The sequence below is a fragment of the Nymphalis io genome, chromosome 10 (genome assembly GCF_905147045.1).
Source record: "Nymphalis io chromosome 10, ilAglIoxx1.1, whole genome shotgun sequence".
NCBI lineage: Eukaryota > Metazoa > Arthropoda > Insecta > Lepidoptera > Nymphalidae > Nymphalis > Nymphalis io.
In genome coordinates, this window is record NC_065897.1 from 13,182,406 (window position 1) to 13,203,098 (window position 20,693).

At 36.3% G+C, this 20,693-nt stretch overlaps 1 protein-coding gene across 7 annotated transcripts in view; it reads right to left on the reverse strand.

Moving 5' to 3' along the window:
* LOC126771444 (embryonic polarity protein dorsal) overlaps positions 1-20,693 on the reverse strand; it is a 48,187-nt gene that overhangs the window by 6,236 nt on the left and 21,258 nt on the right. For 4 of the 7 annotated variants that reach the window (XM_050491324.1, XM_050491323.1, XM_050491327.1 and 1 more), the window contains 6 exons: positions 14,505-14,628; positions 10,664-10,816; positions 8,656-8,840; positions 3,763-3,995; positions 3,485-3,640; positions 1,015-2,561 (listed from right to left, as the gene is read on the reverse strand). In XM_050491324.1, coding sequence (XP_050347281.1) covers positions 1,287-2,561; positions 3,485-3,640; positions 3,763-3,995; positions 8,656-8,840; positions 10,664-10,816; positions 14,505-14,628 — 2,126 coding nt within the window. In that variant the 3' untranslated portion in view covers positions 1,015-1,286. The other 3 variants (XM_050491322.1, XM_050491325.1, XM_050491329.1) reach the window with 2 other exon arrangements.

A 20,693-nucleotide genomic window follows, 5' to 3' on the forward strand; every position in this document is an offset into this window, starting at 1 on the left:
TATCATGGCAATAGCAAGGGAAAATATATATGAATATTATGCTATCCGTACAAATGAATTAGTAAGATTGAAAATGGCGTCTTCATTCGCTTGTACCAACACATGTGTATGAGTATAGATAGCAACAGTGTGTGAGCGAGAGGTGAGAGTGAGAAGTGCCATTTTCAGACCCTTTCTAAAGAATTTTTCTGTACGGTTAGAGTAATAAAGTAATAATAAATTACATGAGGTATGCCGATATGAGGCAACGCAACACCTTATACCCCCTTAGCCTCTATTTGGTATTTAGTTTTAAATTTTAATGCGCATTTGTAAATTATTATTTTTTTTTTTGCAAGGGAATCAACCGTTTTTACACTATTATAGTACTCATATTATATACAACCTTTCGCATTGATAGAGATATATTATTATTGCGTTTTTTTTTTTAATTAAACCAATTGTAAACAAAGTACACAACTGACTGTTGCCCGTTATTATATAACATTTTATAATTGTATTAATTTAATTTACACTTTAGTATATTTTTTATTATATTTGTACAATTATATATCGTTTATTGTAATTGCGTTAAGCGCGGAAATATTTATGTAATAATTTTGTTTTTGTTTAAATTTTGTACAATAGCGAATAGAATGAGCCATGTCGTAGGTACCTGATACACGCTCCACCATCACCACGAAGCTAAGAAACTTATGTTTTAAACCATCACCTTAAACAACGCTGGACATGTTATGTGAACCCACAACCACAAAAAGGGGAAAAATCATTAAAAATATTACCCTTCAAACCAGAATAAAATGTTTGTGACAATTTTTCCCAACTTTTTATCAAAAAATCATATATACGGGTATATGATCACCTGTATATGAAGTATTTGTATTTCCCATTATAGATATAAATTTTTATGATATCAACAAACTTACTGTCTTGTTCGTAAGTCTGATGCGCGACAGACGGCGATATCGTCTTCAATCTCTTATGCTTTAAATAACTCGTATCTAGAACATATTGCAAAAATGTTAAAAAAAAACAATAATAGATTTTTAAATATTAATTGACAAATGTCAATCGACATAATAAGGAACCAAAAAATATAAAAACGGTAATCGGTACGATGAATGGCAATTCTTTTAGAAGTACCGATGAAAAAAATCTTTGGTAAAAGTTTCAGGCCGCCCCTTATATGAATGACATTGTGTGATAAGCCGCGACGGACGTCGCGGTCGTTTGCCGCACTCGATCTTAATTTGGATGCACGTGGGAGTCTCCGCCGGCGGGAGCGGTCAGTTCCGGCCGTCGACGGGCGCGTAGTAGTTGCTGGAGTCGTCGAACTCGGAGGCGGTGGCGTGCGGCGCCACGGCCATGTACAGCGCGTAGTGCTCGGCCTCCGTGAGCTCCAGGTCGTCCTGCAGGCGGCGGAAGGCGCCCGCGTCCAGCGCCAGCACGCTCTCGGCCACCAGGATGGTGCCGTCGGGCGGCAGGTCGGCCAGGTCGGCCAGGTCGGCGGGCCGGCCGTCGCCGTGCAGCGAGATGTGCGTGACGCTGTCGGCGGCGCCCAGCGAGGCGTGCGAGGCGTGCGAGGAGGGCGAGGCGCGGAAGCGCGCGGGCCGCAGCCCCGACACGGAGCTGACGGAGCGCCCCACGGCCGGCGCGCGCCGACCGGACGCGTCGGGCGCCGGCGACTTGTCCTTGCGGCGGAACAGGCGCGACAGGAACGAGCGCTTCTTGGGCGCCGGCGGCAGCACGGGCTCGGAGCGCGCCACGGTCAGCTCGCCGGCGCGCGAGATGGGGATCTGCTTGCCGGGCCGGAGGATGCTGTCGACCGACGTCTGGCTCGTTTTGAAGTTGTCGGTGGTCTTGCGGACGCGTTTGGGGGGCAGCGGCGGAGCCCTCTCCTCCTCGGTGTCGCGCTTCAGGGGGGTGAACTCTATGATCGGGCCGCGGTAGGTCTGGACCTGGACGTCCTCGTACGGCGTGGCCTCCGGCTCGGAGATCGGTATCGGGTTCTTGAACGCGAGCTGCAGGCTGGTGTACGTGCCCGCGTCGTTGAACTCGTCGATGTCGGTCTCGTCATTGAGTATTGTGACGTTTTCGAGTCGAGTCCTATTCTCCGAGTATATCTCGTCCAACTCGGCGACCTGATCGAGGAGATCGTTCAGACACTTCTCGTTGGTGTCGACCACCATGACGTCGTTGGCGTCGACGTTCGCGCCGACGTTCGTGCCGCCGTTCGTCTCGACCACTGTGACGTCGTTGGTGTCGACCACCATGACGTCAGTGGATTCGACGACATCGGAGCTTTCGATAACGTCAGTCAGCTCGACTGTTGGGGGGTCCGGGGAGTCGCTGGTGGAGGATACGAGATCCTGCTTTTCGGGGGGCATATTATTATTTCCATCGGTGGGCTGTGTCGGGGAAGAGGGTTCTGTCAAAAGAAGGGAGAATACGCTAAGATCCGGGAGGGGTTTTCTCGCAGTACCTTGGTATTCGGGGATGTATTCGAAGGGTACGGCATTGCTTCTTGCGTTGTCTGATGTCCTCTTCAGCTGGAGGTACACCTGGAAATAATTATAACTTCGTTACAATTGTAATTGTTTATCGAAGAAAATGTAAATACTTAATATAATGTGTATTCAAATTCAAATGCAATTAGAATATCTATATAAAACTTTTATAATGTGCTTAAGCACTTTTATTTTGTCTTAATACTCGTATTTTAATTTACCAGTACGATACTTAATGACACGTAATATGATGTAAAAGGAAACAATACAATTATCATAAATCTGATAAATATAATAAATAAACAGCTGCTCAATGAATGATACGATCTGGTTCCGACGTGAGCTGAACGGAATAGTTATAAAACGATTGATGCATTGGATTACCTGACACTATTGGAGTGTTGCCAATGTTCAAATGACTCATTACTGCAATTAGCTTTATATGGAAAATTAGTTAAACAGGAAACGAACGGCAGACATTTAGATCGGTTCAGAAGTTCAAGCTTTTGGTTGTTTTTATTGTCATTAAATGTTTTACGTACTGTTGGTCGCTACTAGATACCATTTTGATGAAATAATATGTATTTAGTTTGAATAGAATCGTAACTATGTAAATAGCATAGCCGTTTGGAAAACTCTTCGTCTTAAACATGATATGTGTAAAATAATATTTACGTTTACAATTTGTGTTTATATATGATAATTAAACTAACAGTTTACTTCTAAATCGAGCATCAACGTAAAGTACTGGTGGTGTCTCGTGCAGACGATACGTCGGGGAACTATAATTTGTATCTTGTCGTTTGGAGAAAGCGGACTTATATCAACAAATCGGCAGCGGATACCCGACAAGTTAATAAGGTAAGTTTAAAACTTCTTTGTGTCTCATTTGGTCGCTTGGCTTAGCCGCTACCTCCACGTGTAGAAGTTCAAGTATTTGTAAGGCGGCATGTGGAAGGTTGGTCCCCCGCACTGACCTGCACGTGTCGCCGCTCGCTGGGGTCGCGGTAGGGCGGCGTGTGGAAGGCGATGGCGACCTGCCGGTGCACGAGCACGATGTTGGCGCTCTCCTCCCACACCACGTGCTCGCCCTCCTTCTGGAAGAACACCACGGCGATGTCCTCGCGAGTCACCTGCAATACAAGCATCGGTTACGTTCCACGTACTACTGCACACGGAGAAACTGTGAATTACCATAACTCTGCACTTTTGTTATTAAAATATGGACAATTCTATTTCGAAAGCTGTTACTAACCTTTTCACAGAGAAGTATCAGTTCAGTTCCTCCTTTATGGAAGTCGGAGCACTGGCTGAGTCGCATGATGACGAGGTCACTCATAGCCTTCTTGTCGTAGATGACATCCGAGACCACGGGAGGTAGCGAGAGTCGTATCTTCCCGCTCCTTTCATCGTGGATAAAGACTTGGAAGCAAAGTCTCACTGCGTTTAGGTCGATGCTTTGAGGTTGATTCCGGTGACTGTAGCCCGCTAGTGAAGAAATTGACTATAAGATACTGGCTTCAGTTTGTAAGATCAACCAAAATTCATTCTGAGAACTACATAAAAGGGCTTTTCGTTCGATATTCGGTATAAATAATAAAGTCCTCTTGACCAATATCGGCCACGACGGCCATCATCAAAAGAGATCCATCAACTCCGCAGACATTAAAAATATACCCAATGAATTTTTATGTGTCCGATCCAGGATGTCCACCACTTTGGGATCTACGGTCTTATATAGCCACTAAACCAACGAAACAGTTTCAGTATACCTACCGAATAGACGGCTAAAATAAATGTTTTTCAAATCATATTATATTTTAAAATATAGTCGCAGGGTTTATTACGATTTTTTAATTCAAAAATATATTATTTATATTTTAGTATTGACATTTGTTATTAATTACATTACAAGTAGAAAAAAAATAATAATTTCGGCACACGTTCGATCAAATCACCATCTAGAACACGTAGTTCTTTCTTTCGTATCGTATGTATACGGTGTGAGTGCAATTAGACAAATGTTCATTATCAGTCATGACCCTTAATAAACTTTAAAATTAATGTTTATAAAAGGCATAATTTAAAACCTTTCCTCAAAAAACAACCGCTAAACCATTACGAAAACGTGATGAAAGTATGTTTGTCTAATTTGTATATCATATTTTTAACTGAATCGGTGCATTATATTAAAAATATAGTTCAAGTGGCCACAAGACTGCAACGCTACGACTGATTCTATGGAAAGCACAAATTGATTCGAATCGTTACAAAAGGCACTTGAATGAAACATAAGTCATAGTGCTTGAATTAGGGCCGACATGGCCCAGTGGTTAGAACACGTAAATCTTAACCGAATATTGCTGGTTCAAGGACAAGTATTCAAGTCTTCGAGAGGAGAGGTTCTTCGCCCGCTAAAGGACATACTTTGCTTACGTTGTATAAGCGTTGTTAATGTCAATATTCGTATCCAGAGGACAATTTATTAATTATTAACTAAATACTTTTAATCGTTATCATTTTTAAAGTATTCAATTCCTATTACTTCTTAGTATAACCGGCAGGTAAGCGAGAAAAAACGGTTAAGAAATTATAATAGTTATTACGTAACTAACTAATGCATAATCGAATGAATTTGTTTAATGGCCGGCTAATGCCAAAAACCGGATATTCGACGAAACTACATGTTTGGTTACGGGTAATAGAACTATCTACGAGACGTTATTCAGAAGCTAGAATTGGCTTGATACTTAGGGAACAGAGCGCTACGAATAACAGATGTAGGGTCAATTTATTAAGATAATAGATATTTTATGTATTTAAAACATTTTTGACCACCACAATATACAGTTGGAACAAAAGGCGAACTTAATACCTGAAGGCATTCTTTGACAGTCAACCTTTAGGCTAAACAGAAATCCGTGAAGGCGGTAATTAGTAATCAAAAATATACATACATACAAATATAATATCAACAAAATAAATACAGAGCTATAAGAGATGTAGTATAAACATATGAACAATAGTGTATTATAGATGTCATAAAATGACAAGAACTGGGAACTTTCTGACGAAATATGCTCACGGAGAAGAATCTTGAAAGTAAATTGAGAGCTTTTCTAATAATACTAGCAATCCAATAAAAATATATAAACATCAATGAGACAATTGTACCAGCCGTAAGCTAAACAGATCGTTTTTTGAATATAGACTATATCGACTATACGAGGAGTTTTCGCAACGATCTAACCCATACAAATAGCAGTGCCCACAAGATGACCGTGTTACGGATTCGGATATTTCGAGCGAGCTATTTTCGCGCCTCTAGCAACGCCCCGAGCCACGATCGGTTTCGTAATATTTTAACTGAACTCTTATACATCGCGTATTAACGTTTAAGATTTATGGGTTCGCGTTGATTAGGTATTCGGCCCACGACTTCAACATCTGTCTCTCATCATTAATATTATATACGAATAAGCGAACTTCTTATTGGAAGTACTACAAAAGTATTGATTTTAGGGATTTTCTGTGGATCTTTGATTGTTATCTTATCACGTGGATCTGGATCGAAGACTGAGATTTGAAATCCACATTAAATACATTAATATAAATTAAATATGGGAAATATAGAAGGCACGGAAAACACGTCTGTGGAGATACAAATAATATTAAAAAATACATAGTTAAATCAAATCAAATCACACTATTCAAATAGATACCTACTATGTATTTAAATCTATCACCGCCGGTTTGGAATTAAAACGCTTTATTATCACCTACATAATATATAGTCTTGTATAAACTTATATACTTTATTAATAGAAAAAATTAAAATATTGTCCCCGGATATTATATGACAAGCGTGTTTTAGCTAGCGGTTATAAGGTATTTATTGTCTGTAATATATAAGTATATAATGATAATATAAATGTAAATAATTGAGAACAATCTCGTAACAAAAACCGAACGCAACAAACTTAACACTCAACTCGTGAATCTAGTACTAATCTAGAGTGCATGTCTGTTCGTATAAATAGTTTCAGTGTTACAGTTCGAGGATAAAAAACATTTCGTGCAACATAGTAGATGTTGACAGAAATGAAACATACATATTTTCAGATATATTTCGAAACGTTACATTTAAACCGACCTTGAAATTTACTCTCAACGAACCCGAAGTGGTAAACTTTGAAAGAAATAAAAAATATGTTTAGAAACAACTTCCTTGATTACGATCACCTTAATATTATAAATAAGAAAGTATATTCAACCGACCATCATTGAATTTTTCATACACGAGATGAATTATAAACAGAAATTAAGCACATGAAAATTCAGAGGCGCTTGCCCGGGTTTGAACCCACGTTCATCGGTTAAGATTCACGCGTTCTTACCACTGGGCCATCTCGACCACCGACTTATGGTGATACTATTTTGATGCGTAGTCTCTAAATGTTATGGTCGATGTCGCGAATCACTCTCTGACATTTCACTACCGTTCCCTGCGGTATCTCGAGTTTGTTCTTACAGAATAGCCCTACAGTTTTGAGTTATTGTTTTTAATCTTATGCCAATAATTTAACAACAAATTATGTTTTATGAAAATTGTGAGTTCTATTTCAGAGATCGATATGGAAGACTTTGTAGCCTCCATGTACCCGCCACACAGGCGTCCTTGTCGAAAATAGAGGTGAACTCAAACAATAGTATTTGAAGCCAATGTTAGTGTTTCCTTGGTCATTTATTTGCATTTCAAGTAACGACCGTAACTTTTTATTTAAAAGTAAAAAAGTGGACGTAAATAATACTTTATATATATTCTATTTTCTTTCGTATATTATATAAGGAACAACAGACACAACCAGTAAATTTCCCGCTGCTGGACAAAAGCCTCCTCTCCTATTGAGGATGTTTGAAACGTTTACCACCACGCCTTAATGTAATCGTAATCGGCGAAACAAGTAAATAAATATACGATAAAATGAAAATTTCGGTGTAAAATTCCGTAATGGTGTTTTAGTTGGCGGTCGTCCATAGCGTTTACCGCTTTAAATTAACAATATATCGGATTTAGCAATCTCAATACATCCTGCGTTTATTAAAACACATGTTATGTTATGTTGGCGAGATGATTGATGCCTTTTTATTGTAATACGACGCTTTTTTATGTTATAGGCAGGCGGACGAGCATATGGGCCACCTGATGGTAAGTGGTCACCAACGCCCATAGACATTGGCGATGTAAGAAATAAAAACCATTCCTTATATTGCCAATGCGCCACCAACCTTGGGAACTAGGATGTTATGTCGATTGTACCTGTGATTACACTGGCTCACTCAATCTTCAAATCGGAACAACAATACCAAGTACTGCTGTTTTGCGGTAGATCTGATGAGTGGGTGGTACCTACCCAGAAGAGCTTGCACAAAGCCCAATCTTCAGTAAAATTTCTGAGCCAATGGTTTTAACTTGTAACGTTAAGTAACAGTTTATATATGTCCCGCTGCTGGGCTAAGGAATCCTCTCTTTTTGAGAAGGATTGGTGGATAACTGGATACACTCGTGGCAGATTTATATCCATACACATGCAGGTTTCCTCGCGATGTCATCTTTCACCGCCGAGCACACACACACAATTCGGTGATGCTTGCCCGAATCATCGATTACGATTCACGTGTTTTAAACCCTGCGCTATACAACATATAGAATATATTTCTGTACAGTATATTCCAAACTGAAGGAGTAAAAATAAACAAACCTTAGATGTGCACATTCCATGAAATTTGCTAACAGCTTTTCTATATTATACTACTAATCGTTCTTAATTAATATTTATTTTTTAATACAACACTATTCCTCTTAATTATTTACATTCATTTTATTTCACTTCCACAGTTTCGATAACTTCGCCAACAATAAAAACTTCATTTCTCAACGAATCCATAATGAAAAATACAGATTATATAGATGTCAACCAATTATGTCACATCAATATAAGGTTGAAGTTGTTCATTTTATCTTTACCCCTACCATTGGAATGGTCTAGAGATAACTGACACGGCAAAATTTTAAATATGCGTACAGTGTTTGTGTTTTACGTGCGTTTTTCTGAAACACGAGTTTTGATAGAAGCATGATACTCACTCCTGAAGGGGTCCACTCGAAGCCCCTCTCTGACTTTGAGCGCGTCTGCGATGTCTTTCCGCTTGACGCACTGTATGCCGAGATTGCTGAAGGAGACCTGCGGATTCTCCTCGGTGATGGACGTCTTGAAGGTGCACACTCCATTGTTGCATCGCTCCCGGCCCACCAGGTTGTGGGGGTGCGGCCTGAGGATAAGAATCAGGTCTAATATTTTTGTTAACATTAAAATCACCTCATGAATGTTGGCCACTTCTGCCTCTTGATATTATTATTAAGACGTATTAAATAAATAGTTTTTGAACTTTATGAGTAGCGGTCGGTGGTAGTTGTTGGTGGTACACAACACGTATTGTTAATTCTACCATCAATACTTTTTATTGTTTTGTAATGTTTCGATATAAAGAAAAGTATCTACGGACTTCTTTAATAATAATATCGTTTATAAATGTGAACTTACACATTTAAACGCTTACATTGTCGAATTAAAAAACAAAAAAACACATTTATGTTGTTTTAATGGCGTTGTACAGCGACGCAAAATGTGCGTGATGAAAATAAATTCATCAAATTATTGTTCCTGCAAGAAAAAACTATATTACTCAATATATTTTTTTTATTGTCGTTTTTATATAATGTTTTATTAACAATTGAGTAACAGATTCTTTATTTTTTCATAGGCATTATTTATTTAATATAATATATCAAATATAAACTAATATTTTTTTTATCAATATTTAAAACGAACATTAAAATCATGAAAATTTTAAATTGAAAATCGAATTAAATTATAAAATTAGGTTTTAATACAGTTAAAACAAATTGGAGACGTTATTGCGTTAATTTTTTTTTAATTAAATATTTTTTTTTATTAATTTCGACGTAAAATAAATACCTTCTACATAAATAGATTTCATATAATAGCACAAATATCAATATATCCCTAAAATAACAGTAGCAGTAGGGGATGAATGAGTCATTGTTGAGATGTAATTTATTGGTTACGTGGGCGTTACGTTAGTAAATATTTGTGGGGTGGCCGTGACTCACTGTTACGTTCAAAAACGTCGACGTTTAATATCGCCCGAAACTCGAGCTTTCATTCATAAATACGTGCTAATTATTTGTTACTAGCCACCCACCCGCCTTCGCATGAGTACAATGAGGTTCTACATAAAACGTTGATACCGTTAGACACATAATGACATAACGATTGGTTTACAAGGCGCGCGCCAGTAAAGCTCCAATCGGTATGATTTTTTCTGACAATTTCTACAATCATCGTCGTATTTCAGCCAATTTACATAAAAAATCAATGAATTATACTCCTGAAAATTCTTTAGTGGTAAAAAACCATATGAAAAACTGTTCGATGGTTTTTGAGTTTATCGCGTTCAGACAGACCCGTCGGAGGGACTTTGTTTTATAATATGTATTTAAATGATAGATCCATTCCTGTTGACCATATTTTTCCCGATACAGTAATCCTTTTTTTTTTAAATATAAGTTATGCGTAAACAAATATATTAAATATGCCAAAATGTTTACGTAATCAAATATATTTCAACAGAAATAAATAGAAATTGATTTCAAAAATTTCATATACACTTATAATAAAAACTTAAAAAGAATGTGTAAATAACACAACAAGGGACGTGGGTGAGAAAGGCGGTTATTTACAAACAGTTGAATATGTATAACGTACATATATTAAAAATATGATATGTCTTATGTTGGTTGACATCACAATCGGTTGACAATCGGAGAATGGACAAAAATGCCAAAATTACAAACTCCTTTTTGAAATCAATAAAAACTAATTTTAATTGTATCTAATATTGATAAACTGCATCTCGTTTAAGATTTCCGACACCGTCCTTTTTACTCGTAATAACAGGTGATGTTTTGGGAATATGCCAAATAAATAACTAATCAATCATTGATAATTGTATTTAATATTAATTTTGTCTGGACATTCGTTTATTTATTTTTTATATACAAATATACTTACTTGTAGGGCTCCTCTCTCGTGACGCAGGACACGACGACGACCACTGATCCTTTGTGTCCGCATATCTCTATCGTGGGATAAGTTTTCCTTTCGGGCGTGCTGTTCACGCCAGGAATCGAACCCGCTGACCGGCCTTCACATTCGTATCGGAACCTGAGAAACATGTTGCATACGTCAGTGACATTGCATGCACACATACGAATTTATTCGAGTACATATCGAGACGGACGGTCTTAAAAAAAAGTTTCTAAAGTTAGTTATGTATATGCAGATCTCGAATCTAAAAATTTTTGTAACAAGCTAACATACAACTTCACTAGATAATTTTTCATGTACAGTAACAGCCTGTAAATGTCCCACTACTGGGCTAAGCTAAGGCCTCCTCTCCCCTTTTAGAGAAGGTCTTTGGATCTTATTCCACCACGCTGCTCCAATGCGGTTTGGGGAAATACACATATGGCAGAATTTCAGTGAAATTAGATACATGCAGGTTTCCTCACGATGTTTTCCTTCAACGTCAAATACGAGATGAAATATAATCACAAATTAAGCACGTGAAATTTCATGAATATCATTTTTTGAAAGAATATCAACAGATCAATCATCAGACGTATTTAAGCAACAAATCCATTGACAAACTAGTACCTACGTATACATGAAGATGCATTAATACTACTATTGCGTTATAGAAAAAAAGGCAGTAGTTTTTATTCAGCGGCTCCGCTAACATAAGCCATCGATAATTTAAAAGCATTTCATTAGATCAAATAAAATAGACACAAAATTCGAACTCATTGCTGTATAATAATACACTACCGTATTTTTTTAAACAGAATGCATTCAAGCGAACTTGCACTTTATTTCAATGAACACAATGCTTATCATTGCGTAGCAATAACAGTTCACTATCGGCAATCGTCCATACATACTATAACAGGAAAACAATGTCAATTACTCGTATATGACTTGGTATAATGCTACTCTAAGTACATACAGCTGCCTCATTTTTTATATATTTTACTTCATAATCTTTTCCTCTATTTAGTTCACATTAAAGCAAAAAAAAAATAGAAGTATGAATGAAAACAATTGTGATTGCTTAAGCAGTTACAATACATTTCTACATAGTTATGTTACACTCAAATCAAATCAAATTATTATTTATTCAAGTCGGCTCCTAGGGGCACTTTTTAATCGTTATGTAAATGTAACATTGTAATGTATTGAATTAAATTTAAAGCTACCTCCAGTTCAGAATGTATATTCTACAATGAAGAACCGGCAAGAAACTCAGTGGTTACTTGTTTTCATCCCTTTTAATTATAATCAAATACAATTAAATTTATGCATACAACCCTTTGAAATCAACAAATACTATCTCCACGATTTTTTATCATTTATATAATATTGTGTTAATTAATATAACGTATATATTAAAGTTACTTTGACATGATATTTAAATTTAATAATTGGCAACGTTAAAAATAACTGTTGAATAGTTTTATAGAAACGAATACCGTGTTCGTGAGGGGATTTAACGATTTTGCAGTCTTCGTTTTTAAGTCAGAAATAAATCATTAAGCGTTTCAGGATAAAAGGAGTAGGACACATTTTGTTACTTATAACCTTTTGGTCTGCCAACTTTGTTTGTTTTGTGAGCATGCCACTTGGTAGATATGACCGTATGAGGTCCTTCTACTGAAATAAACTAATAACTGCGTCATTAAAACTCTTACAATTGAGTTGATTTATAAAAAAAAGTACTTTTAAATGTAGAGCAACATATAAAAGTAGTGTCTAGTAGCTATTTACTAAAACGTAATACTCATTGTCCATCAATATATATATAGATGTCAGAAGTCAAAGGGAAGTCCCCTTGATTGTACAACTTGAAATTGAATTAAATCGTGAAGGTCACATGGTCCAAGAACGTAATATCACGAACATTTGACACTGCCCAACTTCCAAGCTCTAGCTTGTTACAAAGAACTTGTATAGAAAAATCTAATAACATATTTAATAACTTGAAACGTGAAGTATGTGATGATTGAATTAAATAACTCTTTCAATTGGATTAGCTTACTCTATTAATTTAATTGATATTGATATTATTGAACGAGTTAGCCTTAAGAATTATGGACATAACAATTTTCATTTTAAAGAATATTAGGTTAGATTCATCGGTATTCGGTCTTAAAGGGCCTCAAAAAAGTAATTATCAGACGTAGTATACGAACGCGAAAAACGTATTATTATCGTCTTTCGAACCGTGAGAGCTAATTTAAATTTTATAACTGAACAATAACAATAAAAAATTCAATCCCAAGGGTAGTATGGAACATGTGGACTAAGCTCAAATCTAATCCGTAATTATTTTAAAACTATTATCTGCAACGTGTATTCGAGTGTCATGACTATTTCTAACTTCGTTTTCCTTAGCGATTTATTTCTAGTATTGAAAAACGACATACATAAACAAGCTATATAAAGACCATATCAACCTGGTCATATTCTTTAGGCGCAATTAAATTTAAAAATCAAGAAAAAAATCGCTTATATTTTTTCATAAATCAATAAATAAAAACAACCACTTGTTCACGCGTGGAGTGAATGAACGGGAGCTGTGACGTGTCGTCTGACGCGTGCCTAAATCGGTATATACCTAGACATTTCGCCTGCGTCATTGCGATCCACTGACAGTCACACTATTTAACTGGCCACTTTTCAGATAAATCCCATCATTATAATGATGAAATAAAATCTCATACATGTATAACAGTAACAGCCTCTGAATGTCCCACAGCTGGGCTAAGGTCTCCTCTCCCTTTGTTTGAACCCACCATCATCGGTTAAGATTTACGCGTTCTTACCACTGGGCCATCTGTGCCTTTTTACAGTTACATGTATAACTGTATATATATTATATTAACCATTTACGACCGCCATACATACATACCATTTTATAATAATAATAATATCCGGGGACATTTTTCACACACGGCCATCTGATCCCAAATTAAGCTTGTACAAAGCTTGCGCTATGGAAACCAGACAACTGATATACTACATATACTACTTTTCTTTTTGTAAATACATACTTATATAGATAATTACACCCAGACTCAGGACAAACAGACATGTTCATGCACACAAATGTCTGTCCTGGGTGGGAATCGAACCACAACCTTCGGCGTGAAAGCCAAGTGTTCTACCAACCACGCCAACCGGGTCGTCATTATTTTGTGTGTTTACAACTGTATATTTCAGTATTTCTTTTAGCGTACAATTATAAGCCATATACTATACTATAATATAATATGTATTATCGATTTGGTCACAGATGGATAGGTGGCGAAAACGGATGCTGTAACTAGATTTACTATTGTTAAGAACACAAACATGAATTAATTTGTTACGTGCATTATTAAAAGTTACTGCCTATTTCTACTATAGCCCAATCTGATTGGACAGGAGGAATAAAGATAAATAACAATTTTTTCATTAAATTGACGTGATATCCTTGGTAGAGATCTTGAATATTCGATGGCATTATAGAGAAAATCGCTAAAATTGTAAAATTGAAGTGGATATTAGTAGTTAAGTGGAATAGTTAGGACAAACGATGGAATATGTTAATCTAAAATTTGTTTACTCATTTTTCGATTGGAATAGGCTTTTCAATTTTCAAAACAAAGCTACTATTTAAATTAATTGTTATATAAAAATATTATGACAATTTCACGTTTCAATATTCACAATTACGAAATGCTTGACGATTGATGTTTTGATTTATTGAAATTCCTTTTCAAATTGTAATAAGCTCTTCTTAATGAGTAAATACCTTAAGGCCTTGCTGGCTGGTTGCTCGACGATCCGGACAAATGGCTGCCCCGCGTGGGGCGCCGGCGATCGCGGCATTTCTACGCCCGCGCCGAACAGCGGGTCCGCCCTCGATATCGCGTCGACTGCACACAAATACACCTCGTTATCTATATCATATAATATGGAGAGTAGTGCTCATTTATACATATTTATTTTATGAGATAGAGATGAATTACTACATATATATATATATATATATATATATATATATATATATATATATATATATATATTTATACAGGAAAATAATGAGCTATATTGCTTTAGGTTATGACCTTAAAGAGTGGAACAGAAACCATATACGTTCACGAATATGGAAATTGTGAAACAAACTTGAATATTATCACACGAAGTACAAGTTGCATCGTACAATTCAAATTTCACGCGGGTAAAACCACGAGTCACAGCTAGTTTATTTTTTTATATTACCGTAAAAAGAAAAAATTGTGTTCGAGTATTATAACAATTCATAGCAAAAACTTTCATTAACGACATTATTGTTTTTCTCGTTAGTAAACGATTTAATGATAGATAATAATGAACTTATGACGAGCAGAACTTATGGCAAAGTCCCAATGGCTGTAAATACTAAGGCGAAGGCTGGCGTTAGGTACATAATATTTGTATTTTTTTGTAATATTTTTAGCAGGATATTTAGTTTTATTTTAGTTATTACTTTATTATATGATCATGTTTTTAGGAACATAGAGAGAGAGAGAACGAGAGAGAGAGAGAAAGGGAGAAATATTTAAACGATTTATGATGCACTACTATTGTGTGTTATTAATTTAAAAAATTGTAATAATTACTCGTAATATTATTTTTGTTTCTTGCTTGATTATGTTCATATAGTAAATATTAATTTCCAATTAAAATATGCTAATTCTACTAGATATGTTTCGATTTAGCAAGAACAGGATATGAAATCTTATAGCAGTTCGATACAGCTCACGCCAAGATCCGTTGGGAAAAACCAATATTTAGTGAAAGTAGACGTACAAACGCAACGCGTTAACTGTTGAAACAAGCTGCTTGTTTTTAAATCGGCCAAAATTACTTTATATCAAAGACTTTCTCCTCAAAAAGGCAGAGGAGGCCTAAGCCCAGCAATTCATTGACAGGCTGTTACTGTACTTAAAATCAAAGACTTTAGAGCTAATATAACTCAGTGATTAGAACATTCGAATCTTAAAAAAAGGTTGCGAGTTCAAACCAGGGTAAACGCCATTGTATTTTCATGTGATTCATTTGTGTCATCTCGTGCTCGGCTCTTATGGATACATCGTGAGGAAACCTGCATTAGTCGGATAAAAATCTGCCACATGTTACAGCATGCCCAGCAGTGGGATATTCTTAGCCTATCATGCGCGTATTTGTCAACGTGGAAATCCTTGGGGGAGGCCTTTGTCCAGCAGTGGACGTCTTTCGGCTGGTGATTAATACGCTGTTACTTTACTTTTTTGAAATTTGAAAATCGTTAAAAACTAACTGAAAATAATATGTAACATTTTATAAGATGCTAATTTTTTTTTAAACTACATAATTTAGACTAAGCTTACAAAATAAAAAATCGTTTAAAAATTTAACGGTCTTACTTATAAAACGTTGCTAAGCAGCTGTTTAGATAGTTTCTTCGGGTTAAAGAAACTTTATTTCTCATTAATAATAATATTCACTAAGATGAGATTATAAGATAATTACAATAATTGCCGCGAGCCTTACTTAAACATTGATTCCGCTTTTGCTGTCATTATCGATTTGACATTCGAAGGAAGAAGACAATAATTTAGCTAAGCACCTTTTATAAGTAAGGCCATGAATGTTTTCGTTACTTACACGTTTAAGGAACACAATACACCGACACTTAATTTTTACTATGTCCCTGGTAATGTTGAAGATATGGCGTCCACGACAGTATTATCACATCACAGTGATAACAGTTCTTTATATGGGTCGAATATTCGTATCCTGGGTATACCTCAGGTATTACCCACTCAAGGGAAAACGAGTTTTAATCGATTCGTAAACGCGAGAGTGTATAATTCATAATTCCGTCCACGGATTACACTAACGCCTTCTGTATTTCCCGTATTATGTACGATTACATAATTTGTACGTAAATGTTAAATAATTTACATATGTATCTATCGTATACAAAATAACGGTCACTGTAATACGTCAACGATACGTGTAGCTGACTTTTCAAGCATCATAAATTATTTTAGATGATTGGATATGTTAGACGGTCGGGGTCAGTGCACTGAAGTAAATACGTGTGTGTTTTTTCCTGATTGAATTAATACATACAATGTCGCCTAAAGGACTCGTGGGTTAAGGGCAGTCTGCGAATATCCCACAGCTGGGCAAAGGCAACCTCAACGCTCGAAAAAGAGCTTATCTTCGCGTGATTATTAATTTTAGAAAGGCAGATGAATAAATGATAATCAAACGGGAACACGACAGTACTAAGCATTGCGATAGAATATGTGTTACCTACCCAGACTATTACTACTAGGGCTTGCACAAACCCTATCAGCAAATATAGTAAATAGTACGGTAAGTGTTCACTTCCATCTAATACTACTTCTAAAGTAATACTAATTAATCCTTGTACAGTCAATGCGCTATCAATCCTAAGACGGAAGCTGTTTTTGTCCCTGAGCCAAGGAAAGTTGTAATTAACTTTATCTTTATTATATACAAGCGGCCCGTCTCGACTTTGTACGGTTGATATCGGACTTCGTAAAGAATTTTATGCCGTGGCATTTTTTTAAACCATTAAATATTTTTTTACTGATATACGTCGAGGGGAAACCTCTTGAAGTTGTTAGTGAATATACCTACCTAGGACAGATAATATAAGTCGGTAAGAACAACTTCGAGAAGGAAGCCGATCGAAGAATTCGCTTGGGATGGGCAGCATTTGGCAACCTTCGTCAAGTCCTCAAGTCGTCTATACCGCAATGTTTGAAGACGAAAGTCTTCAACCAATGCGTCTTACCTGACATGACATACGGTGCCGAAACGTGGACACTAACTGCGGGACTAGTCCACAAATTCAAAGTCGTTCAGCTTGCTATGGAGCGAGCTATGCTCGGAGTATCTTTGAAGGATAAGATCAGAAATGAGATTATCCGGAAAAGAACCGGAGTCACCGACATAGCTTGCAAAATTAGCAGGCTGAAGTGGCAGTGGGCTGGTCACGTATGTCGAAGGACCGACGGCCGTTGGAGCAGACGAGTCCTAGAGTGGAGACCGCGAATCGGCAAGCGCAGCGTAGGGCGCCCTCCAGCCAGGTGGACCGACGACCTTAAGAAGGTGGTGGGCACCAACTGGAAGCGGAAGGCGGAGGACAGGGAGCTTTGGCGCACCTTGGGAGAGGCCTATGTTCAGCAGTGGACAACGATTGGCTGTTGATTGATTGATTGAAATATTTTTTATTTATTTATTTGTTTATTAGTTTTGCTAGCTATTTTTACGCTGGTCATTCTTACATACATACAATATTAATACATGCACATTATGTAAAATCATTTAAAAGCAAACACTACATGCTAATTACTATTATTTGCCAAAAAAAGAAAATTAAAAAACCAAATTTGTATGTGCACAAATTTTTAAAATTGAAATATAAAGCCAATATTTATATATTAAACCTTTTTCATTAGTAAATACTTCAAAACCGACCAACCGATCTATAGCAGTGCGAATTACAAATTGTAAAAAACAATATTTATCTCCACGAACATTAATTTTATATATCAGGACCATTAAAAAGAAAATGTCTACACAAATCGGTTAATTTTTAGTTTTATTTTTATATTATTTATTTACTTTTTAGTTTAGTTTAATTTTGTTTCACTTAAAAGTTATTTATGTTTATTTTTTAGGTATTTCTGTTTTCATGTTTGTTTTAATGTTACGCTGTAGTTACTAACTAATGTAATTTTTTGTTGTTTTTTAGCCTTCATATAAGCATGTAATGTCCACATCGAGAAGACTCAATTGTAAATATTTTCGGTTAAATGTATTACTGTGACATTGTTGATTGTATAATTGTAGTCAGTTTTGTAAAACTAAATAAAAAAATATATATTTAAATAAATATTCTGATAATATATATTCTGATAAGGTCGACGATTGAATTGAATTTTGTCGCATTTTTGTAAACACAAATTACTGTGAATCTATAAAACAGATGTGTCTGGACCGACTTTATCTCGAACAATATGCAATATACTAAAATATTACAGAACCGTATATGCGCCCGGAGACTAAGGGTCCGTTCACACAGACCGGCTCGGAGAGGAGAGCAGATTTTTATCACGTTGGAAACAGTGTTTTGAGTGATTGTAGTAAAGTTTATTTTTGCATTTGCACCTTTTTTGTCATTAAAAATGCCTGAACGCGCTTCGTGTGAAGTAATAAAAGGAGCCGACCGGCTCCGCTTGCGTGCTCTTTCTCGCTCGCACCCGCTTTCAGATCTCTTCCAGCCGGTCGATGTGAAATAGTTGGCGGCTCCGCTCCGGCCAATTCCAAGCGTATACGACCCGGTCTGTGTGAAAAGAAAAAAGCAGGCCGATGCTCTCCGAGCCGGTCTGTGTGAACGGACCCTATAATCTTAAATATAAAAAGAATCTTTAATTATTGTTATTAGTTGCACTTCATATTGTTATAAAAGTGCGTAATTTTATTTTTCTGTTCATAATTGATTTTAACAATTTGAACATTCTTAGCTCGTTTATTTAATCGCCCCGAAAAATCGGAATAGCTATTTAAAGGGGTTTCGTTCTTGCCACCCCTTTTTACAGTACCTTCATAAAAGTAATTTGTTGCGTCTTCAGAATAATAATTAAAAATCGAATAAAATATTTGTAATTTTAAAATTCAAGTACCTGTTAACTTTGGACAGCACAAAAAATAACTTCGCTCGTATTATGAATTGTAATTTCAATTTAGTTGACTACACGTAAGTATTTATTTTTTCCTGCTGTCAGGTTTTCTGTGAAATTATTAGTAATGGAAAAAGTGGGAAATCATCTAAACATTCAACATGACATTCAGATATTAATAAATCTGAATGTCAGTTTGCTCATTGATCTGTCCTAACATTTAACGATAAGTCTAGCAAAATGTATGTATAAGACGAACTAGGAAATTAGTAAATAAAAAGAAAAAAAATCATCAATGATCAATTTATTTTTATACTATTTTACATAGCCAAACTTTAATAATACGGGTTCATGATGGCTAAACGGTTAGAAGGCGAGATTGTTAACCGATAATTTCAAGTTCAAAAACGGACTATGAGTTTAATTTGTGTTTTTAATTCAACTCGTACTCGGCGGTAAATGAAAATATCGTGAGGAAACCTCGATGTTATGGATGAAAATCTGTCACGTGCCGAGCCGGTTTTTTTTCCGGGAAGGCAAATGACTACTCCACCTGATGGTAAGTGGTAGTTGAGTTCAAACGCAACGACGGCCAGTAGAGTCGGGAAGAATATTCTGCACTAGCCGCCCCCGCCTTGCCGGTCCACAAGGTGCCTCTTCACACCTCGTTTGAAGGAACCCGGGTTGTAAGAAGATAGGAACACGTGAGCTGGTAAAGAATTCCATTTTTTTCGACAAAGAACTGTCTTAGCTTAGCAGTGGGACATTAATAATATTGTCTGTCCAAGAAGGTTAATATATAAAAACATTCTACAGGAACTGTAGCAATCGTCAAAAAACTAACTTAGAATTTTCGTCCGAAATCGTAATATCACAAGGACAAGGTACGCGATAAGCTATCGTAACGCAACGTTTAACACACTTAACCGATCGTATCTATTCTTCCGATTAAATGTGAGACGTATCAAGAAGAGTGCTTATTGTAAATAAATATTGCTTGATGCTTACAATGTTGCGATTGAAAAAAAAAACAATTGCTTCGACGACCGTGAAGTTTAAAACACTATACACACATAACACATTTCTGACGTTACTTTCTGATTGAAATATTGCCAATTGTAGTACAAAGATGTTTTAGTTAATATATAAAATAATTAAAAAAACAGTAGTTGTATCCAATCAGTTCATAATTAAGCTGAATTATTTTATAAACATTAAAATAAACAACAGTACGTACGGAAGGTCAATATTCCCAA